This window comes from Etheostoma spectabile, chromosome 16, assembly GCF_008692095.1.
Source record: "Etheostoma spectabile isolate EspeVRDwgs_2016 chromosome 16, UIUC_Espe_1.0, whole genome shotgun sequence".
NCBI lineage: Eukaryota > Metazoa > Chordata > Actinopteri > Perciformes > Percidae > Etheostoma > Etheostoma spectabile.
Genome location: NC_045748.1, coordinates 20,008,513 through 20,016,725, shown reverse-complemented (window position 1 = coordinate 20,016,725; position 8,213 = coordinate 20,008,513). Strand labels below are relative to the sequence as shown.

At 40.4% G+C, this 8,213-nt stretch overlaps 1 protein-coding gene across 4 annotated transcripts in view; it reads right to left on the bottom strand.

Annotated features, from left to right (window-relative positions):
• The window catches only part of shroom3 (shroom family member 3), a 122,527-nt gene that overhangs the window by 12,855 nt on the left and 101,459 nt on the right, over positions 1 to 8,213 (bottom strand). For all 4 annotated transcript variants that reach the window (XM_032540308.1, XM_032540307.1, XM_032540309.1 and 1 more), the window contains 5 exons: positions 7,316 to 7,392; positions 5,177 to 5,268; positions 4,327 to 5,071; positions 3,957 to 4,218; positions 3,238 to 3,383 (listed from right to left, as the gene is read on the bottom strand). In XM_032540308.1, coding sequence (XP_032396199.1) covers positions 3,238 to 3,383; positions 3,957 to 4,218; positions 4,327 to 5,071; positions 5,177 to 5,268; positions 7,316 to 7,392 — 1,322 coding nt within the window. The remainder of the gene's footprint in view (positions 1 to 3,237; positions 3,384 to 3,956; positions 4,219 to 4,326; positions 5,072 to 5,176; positions 5,269 to 7,315; positions 7,393 to 8,213) is intronic.

The following is an 8,213-nucleotide window of genomic DNA, read 5'->3' as shown; positions in this document are numbered from 1 at the left end:
GTCTAGTCATATATATATATATATATATATATATATATATATATATATATTGCTCCACCTGTAAATAAATGTGTTTCAGTATACATATTACCATTACTCTCTCCTAATGTTCTTTATTTCCTATTTTACTCTGTATTTTTTATCCTATTTATATTTAATGTGTATTTTTCTTATTGTTTGTGGTTCATTGAGCTGCTGTGACAAGTAGCCTAATTTTCCCCATTGTGGGATCAATAAAAGTCTATGTCTGTAACCTACATTTTTATTTTGAAAATGATTTTAATGACTATTTTCTAAAGATCTTTTTATTAATTAGATTTTCACACTGCTGCTGTTTAAGGCCAAGAGGAGATATGTTTTTCAAGATCAGTAAATAGAGCAAAATGAAAGAGAATCACATAGAAAGCAACAGAAAAGGCAAAGTAATGAAGATATAAAGAGCAGGATAACTTAGATACACAACACGTTGAAAAACTAATCAAGAAATTCCCTCAAGTATAGCCTTTTAAACAAACTTTTTTGTTGTTGTTGTTTTTGATGTGAAAATATGGATTTAAATAACAAAACAGATCAGATTGGGAGGGGGCCTCTATGATAAGAAGTCCACAATAAAAGTTAATGTTGCTGCTGTATCACTATCCATCTCTGGCCACTAGGTGTCAGCGTTGTTTAGCTGTTTAGACTGCAGGAAGCACTCTGTCACACACTGATATGGACATTCATCTGCTATGGTTAGAAGAAAGGACAGTAAAAAAATGATTTACATATTTCCTCTGGACAGAGACTTCAGCCTTTTAATCATGTGGAATTTAAAAACCTTTATCCAGTTGGTTTTACAACTAAGATCAGTAATGTTTGTTTTTTTATTAATCCACAGTTCTTTTATGATTTTTATGTGTAGTGAAGTTTAATGAAATAGTCACAGTGGATGTGGTTCTTTCCACACTTTGTTGTTGAGAAACATCAGGTTTGTCTTGTCTCTCCTGTCCTGGCTGACAATGCCAACACCCTCTAACTTCAACGCTTAGTCTCACTTTGCCAGACCCACCTTCAAAGCGCTCTGAAAGAGGACCTGTCTACTCCACGTAGCATTCAGGGATAGCAGGAAAACTTGCTCTGGTTTAATGGAATCTCTTTAAACCATTCAGAATCGTTATATGCAGCGCTACACTCCGCACAGAGCTGCTGCAAAATAGTTGTGAAAGGGAAAACTTCTGTACGTTCAAGTTAGCTGTCTTAATTTACCCAGCAGAGATCTGAGGAGCAGTTAACAATAGTCCTAATTAATCCACCAAATGTAAAATTCCAACACAAAGAAAGCGGTTTCCAGACCTCCAGCAAATTCCAATGCATCTGGTGGTCTGTTCATTGATGATTGGAGAAGTATTTGAAAGAATTCAAAAGAATTAGATCTTTGTAGATGGGATTAAGAATGGGGACGTCATCTTCCTACACAGAAGCTACAGCTACATCCAAGATTGAACCCAATGTAATTGCTGCCATGACCTGGACAACAAAGCCTGACAACTAAATATACTCATTTTCAGGAACGGTAACAGTAACAAAAGAAAACATCTATTCCAACTTTAAAACATAGGGGAAAAAATACTTGTACAGTACATAGGCAACATTAAAATCAATATAGCTGCAGAATATGTTTCACCGAGGTCAAAGCTAAAACACTGCAACTGACTTGACTGATGTATAACAGAGGAAATGATGGCTCTAAATTGATGGTTGTTTGCCTTTGTTTTAATGAGGAAACATTCCTTCCTTGAACATCATGTTCACCAACAAACCAAAACACGTTCAAGATGCCAAAGACTTTAAAGGCTACAACAAATTTCAAATTTCTAATAAGAAGTGGTTCCACTGTCTTGATACCGGCTGGCAGCATGGTGGTTCAGTGGTTAGCACTTTTTCCTTGCAGCAAGAAGGTTCTGGGTTTGAATCTAGGTTGTTCTGGGGCTTTCTGCGTGTTTGCCCCGTGTTTTCTCTGGGTGCTCTGGTTTCTTCCCACCATAAAGACATGCATTCTAGGTAACTAGGACTACATTTGAAACAAGGACTACAGTTGAAAAATGTACAGAAATGTTGATTAATGTAATGATTAAATAAATCTACTTCTGAACTGGTTGCAATTCCACCAGAGTTCCACTGGGGGTGATGCAGAATGAATGCAGTTCTATGGTAGCCTAGAAAACTAGACGGGCCCTAGCGGCAAATAGGTCAGTTCTGGTGAGTTCCCGTTGGGTCTGGCTTGTCAGACTATGGAGCTATACTCCTCAAAAATCCACTTTTCTCAGGATATAATTTTTTGTCTAGTAATTTGAACGTTAAGAAAAAACACACTGCTGGGAGTTGGATTTTTTTAAAGTCGCTTTTTTGTTCTAAAAAGCCTTTTAAATTGTCAATGACGACATGAGATATTTCTTTAAGGCGAGCTCTGAGTCACTTCCTTTTTTCTTCAAGGCGAGAACAAAACAACAACACTGACAGGTTAGGCTCTCCCTGTCAATACACGTGCTAGAAAGAAGTTGGCTAATGTTTTAAAGACCACGCCGAAACATTCACTCTTCGGAGGCCATCAAGTGGGATCTCTGGTTGTAATCAGTCCTTCACTGACCAATCAGCAATCATTAACAGAATGTTAGCATGTTATGGGCAACAACTTAACCTTTAAGAAATTGAAAGGACATAAGTACTTGTTCATTTTTGACCTATAATCCATGTTAAACTTACAAAACTACAATGCATGAAGTGACCTTCTGTAATGTTGGTCTAATGGCTAAATAAACACACTCAAGATAAAAGGTCTTTATCCTTGTGTTACATATGGTTATGTAAAGCACTTTGAAGGGAATTCAATGTGATACTCCTCCAAACTTCAGTCTGTGATGTTTAGTGCATTCAATTGTTTCTATTTGATATCCACTGTACTTCATTTACATATTTCGCTGTTGTGGAGAGAGTGACAGCAGTAGTAATCATCACAGATTTGCATTTTGAGTAACATGTGGAAAGTCCTCTGTACATCTACATCACAAACAAACTAGCAAGATTTAATCAGAAGCACAAAGAGTATAATAATAAAAGTAAAATAATAACAAGAGTAAAATAATCAAAATATTCACAAACCAAAGAGTGTTTTGATGATGCTAAAACTCAGTATCTTAGTGTATTTAAAACATAACATCTTTAAGAATATTCAAAGGCAAAAACACATGATAGAATTACCTTTCCTCCAATCTGCTACTGCCCCTTCGTTGCCATGGTGATTTACCAACCAATCTGATGTTTGGAAAAATCTCCTCCATGAGCTCTACAGTGGATTTACTGCCCCAAGTGTCCAGGAGGGGAGCCAACGAGCGATCCTGCAACACCTGGATACAGTGAAAAAGGAAGAATCAAACTATATAAGACAACAAAGGTGAAGTCAGATCTAGCCAAAGTCAACTGCGACAGCCTCTGAAACAGCAGACACCACACAGTGACAATACCCAACATGTTCAGGAGAATACGTGGACTAGGTACTATGACAATGGTAGTGTCAAAACTAGGTACACTGGCAAAAGTAGAGTCAGAACTAGGTACTACAAGAAATTCAGAACAGTATTCTACAACAAAAGTAGAGTCAGAACTAGCTACGAAAACAAAGGCAGAGTCATACCTATATATAAAAACAAAGACAGAGTATAAACCATGTACAACAACAAAGACTGTCAGATGTAGGTAGGAAAAGGCTAAGGAAGAAGGAAAAATTAGGGACACTGATTAGACTCTGGTAGAGTCAGAACTAGGAAGGACAATGAAGTCTGAATCACGTATGACAACAAAGGTAGAATCAGAATTAGGTACAAAAACAAAGGTAAAGTCACAACGATGTTGACAAAGGTAGAGTCCAAACTAGATAAAGCAACCTTTAGTCAAATTAACTGTTGACTCCAGGTACCCACCAGCTGCCGGGCCAGCACTTCCACTCTCAGCTCCTCAGATGTTTTTTCCCTCTTGGGTAGGGGCTGGTACTCAAGACCTAGGCTGTCCTTGGTTGAGGTGGATGTGGTGATGGAGGTGATTGTGGAGGGCTGTGGCTTCGGGGAAGGAAGGAGGATGGACATAGGCGAAGGAAAGAAGGAGGAGGAAGGGAACATTGGAGGGGAATGAAGGGATGACTTTCTGGCTGAAAGGACGGGGTTGTTTAAGAAATCCATGCTAGGACTAAACACAGGGAAGAGAACAGATAAATGGAAAAAGAGAAAGAACCGGTAAAATCATCAACAATATATTTAAATTCAGGTTTGAATATGAAAATATTTTACAATGAACCTTTCCACAATCTGGTGTCCAGCTTCCTGCTCCAAATCCAGGAAGGGAGGAGGAGGTGTAGGGAAGTCCTCCAAGATGCTTCTCTCTTTGATTAGTGGAGGAGGTGACAGAGAGGCAGGATTTTGGAGGAAGACCTCATCAAAGTTCTCCTGTAATAGGCCTATGGAGGATTCTAGTGGTTGCTGCTGGTCAATGGAGCTGGAGAGACTGGACTCAGAGATTCGCAGAGAGGACAGGTGCTGGGGAATGGGCGGATGGGATGATGGGGGAGGAGACAACACAATGTTCCCACTGTCCTTCCCTTTAAGTGGGGATGCAAGCTGGAAATGGGGCAGGCCAACTGGTTTGGCGTTTTCTGCAGAACACCCTCCACTCATCTCTAAGCTGAAGGCTCTCCCTCCATATGTGTCCTCTGCCGTGTCTTCTAATATGCTGGTGTCACTCAAACTGTGTCTTGTCTGTCTGTCCGTCACCAGGGTTTCATTGTAGCCAGCAGTAGTAACGCCATCCCCGTCACATGTGCTGGGTTGTGGGATGCCTGGGAAGGTGATGGCATCTAGGTTGGCCTGGCTTAGCCTCTTGCTAGCTTGCCACTCAGTGCTTCCTTGGTTCTGAGTCCCAGGTGGGGATAAAGGGCAGGGCAGGCCAACAGAGGCTGCCAAGGTGGAGGTGCTGGGGACTCGTTGGCGCTCACTGTTCCTCTGTCGCTCTCTGCGAGTGACAATAGTGTGGGAGGAGCTTGGGTCTAGGATCAGAACACAAGGAAGGGTCACAGAGGACTCACAGTGCTAGCAGATATATTTGTTATCTGCCCATGATAGTGAGTGTCTTTTATTTTTATTTTGCTCACCTTGCGAAGGTCCTGCAGACTGGACGGTGTTCTGACTGTTTTGGGAGTGTTGAGGAGAGATGAGGCCGTCTGATAGCTGGACTTCTGCAGGTCTGAGAGACAGAAAGACAGATTTAGAGAGCAGTTCATTTGACATAATTTAACTATGGGAATATGGTCACATTTTAGTCTTTACTACAAAGTTGTGACAAAATTAGAAGGGCACTTAGAGAGACCTCCGCTAAGGCATGCCATGGTGTGAATTTTCCCTTTTGTGTACACATTTTTCCAATTATTCCTCCACAATTTGATGTGTTATCCAACCTGCCTTAAACCTGCATTCTATCTAATTTCCAGCAGGGGGTGACTGCACTGGTTGCAAAAAGAAATAAATAAGAAAAAGAAGACAGATTTTAAAATGACCCTATTTCTTAGTTGATTTATTACTTCCATAAACATTTTTATAATGAGTTTATTGCCTCAATGACTAATTTTAAGTCTATTTCAATTCAAGCTTTTTTATAAAATAAATCCAGACGGACAATGAACTGTAAAAATGGCCTTAGGGTTCAGAGGGTTAACACTGACATAAAAATCTTGCAAAATTCCTAGCCTATCTTTTCCAGTCTCAAATGTCAAAATTTGTTAACTCTGACCAAACAGGATCCATAAAAACAAGACTAGCAATTCAGCTATTCAATGTGCATGCATGTGTGGGATTCTGAAACGTCCTTAAATTCGTGAATTGTCGTTTGTTTGTTCAAAGACAAAGACACGCCAAAGTGGTGCAACTTTGCACATTTTTGTGGGTCTGAGATGTATTTCACATTTTAGGTGCCAAACCTCTGCTGCTTTCTGTCTCTGGTCTGCTCAGTCAGTGATCAGTGTGAGAGGAGGAGAGGCCAGCGGCTAGAGCAGCAAAAGCCAATGTATGCTTCTTTTACGGTATATATTTAACGATATCTTTTGCATTTCCCAAACAACATCAAACCGCACTGCATTAACTCAACTTTAGCATGGGTTCATAAACTTATGAGCACCACTGTAGTATGGCAGTACACTCTCCACAGAGCACTGCCTGGATGTAAGGTAAACAATGTAGAAACTGATGGATAGTTTGGAAAATAACAGTAATGAACATGCAATTCGTAGTAAAACAAACCAATGTGTTATGGGTCTTTCAATACGTAATGTATACGATTTACTACCATCCAGTTTTTGAACATTCAAATTTCTGATCTTATGGGCTGCTCAGTAGCCAGTAACAGTGCATTAATTTTCCTGGTTACGTTCAAGCATCAGACAGATATGTGTAAACAACCACAGAATTCCTGAAGTGACCTCTGTCCATGACATTTTGAGAGTAAACATATTTAAGAGTTTTAAGTGAATAAATCCCTGCGGACTGGAGTTGGTACTTTGTTTATTTTTTTGTGTCTGTGCCAGTGTCAGAAATTCCTCAGTTTCTCCCTTCTTCACTCCTCTGTCTCCCCTTTCTCTCTTCCTTCCAGTGAACTTCTCTCCTCTCAACTCCTTCTCTTCTTCTATCTTTCCTGTCATCTGAACTCTTGACTTCTTTGTCTAATTTTTTACCTTCCTCCATCCTCCTCTTCCCTTCCCTTCATCTTCAACTTTCATACCAAGGGACATTCCTTCCCAGTAGCTTTCAGAAAGTCTGTCGTAAAGCAGCCTGGAATTCAATTTCAGACTTTCTCTCTTTTTACCTCCTACCTCTGTTGTTTCAACTTCCCCATTCCTCTTCTTTCCATCTCCCCCTATTCTACCTCCTCCCTCTTCTCTTTCTTTTCCGCTCCTTCCTTGTCCTCAGTCCTCACTTCCTGTCCTTCACTCTCTCTATGGTGCCAGTTGATGGGCACACAGACTCATAAGGCACCAGTTAGGTTTAAAATAGCAAAGAGCCTAAACCACACAAAAAGACACACACACACACACACACACACACACACAAACACACACACAGTCTACCTTTTATTGCTTTATACATGCTAATAGAGGTTACTGAACTGAACTAAGAAACATAATGACATGAAGGGACAGATGGATGATTATAAGAACCCACAAAGAAAAACCTGGTCTGAAATTTGAGCCATCAGCTGTTTGGTCACATGATCACTTGGTCTGAATGGAGGTGTGGCATACCTGTCCTCAGCCACAGAGTAATGTCCAGGTTCAGATATATGGACCCCAAACATCACGACATCACCTGGAGGGGAGTCCTGAAACACACAAAGACAAGTTTAGTCTTTTAGGAAGGGACTTCCAATACTTTTGTTTTCCCTCTCCAGATGGAGTCCTGTTGTATCATATCTCATATAATTTATAATTTACATCATTGGGAATCTCCCAGCTTTTTACTTTTGGGGGGCTGAAGAACACAACAGGACAACACAAATGGACCATTTCAGTGACACTCCCACTGCCACACGACACTGTGGAAAATCACTGGATCGCTTTTTCTGGTCTGAATGTACACTTAGAGCTGTAAACAGATTTAGGTCTTCACCACAAACTAAACATGTCTGTGTAATCAAACACATCACAGATTACATACAGTACTGCATCAATCAAGTGTGATTAAAAATACAGCCAAGGAGTTTTGTTTGTTGCATTTTAGGCCTTTATTGATAGGAAAGCATAGACATGAAAGGGGAAAGAGAGGGGGGAACAACATACAGCAAAGGGCTGCAGGTCGGAATTTAACTTGCAGACGCTGCACTGCGGACTGAGCCTCTGTACACGGGGCGCACGCTATACCAGGTGAGCTACCTAGGCACCCCGGAGCTATGTTTCATATGCAGTTTGGAAAATTTTCCTTACTAGTGTGTTCAGGGACATTTTAAATTCCTTCCTGCAGTGTAAGAGGACAGAGTGTCTACAGTTTGTCTGACTGAAGTGTAATGATGTTTATGTGACACCGCCTGTTCTGATCACTGAAGGAGATAAAAGACAAATTCATCCTTACTGCATTCCTTTAAAAACTCTGTAGTTGGGTGTCTGATGTATGTATGTGTGTGTGTGTGTGTGTGTGTGTGTGTGT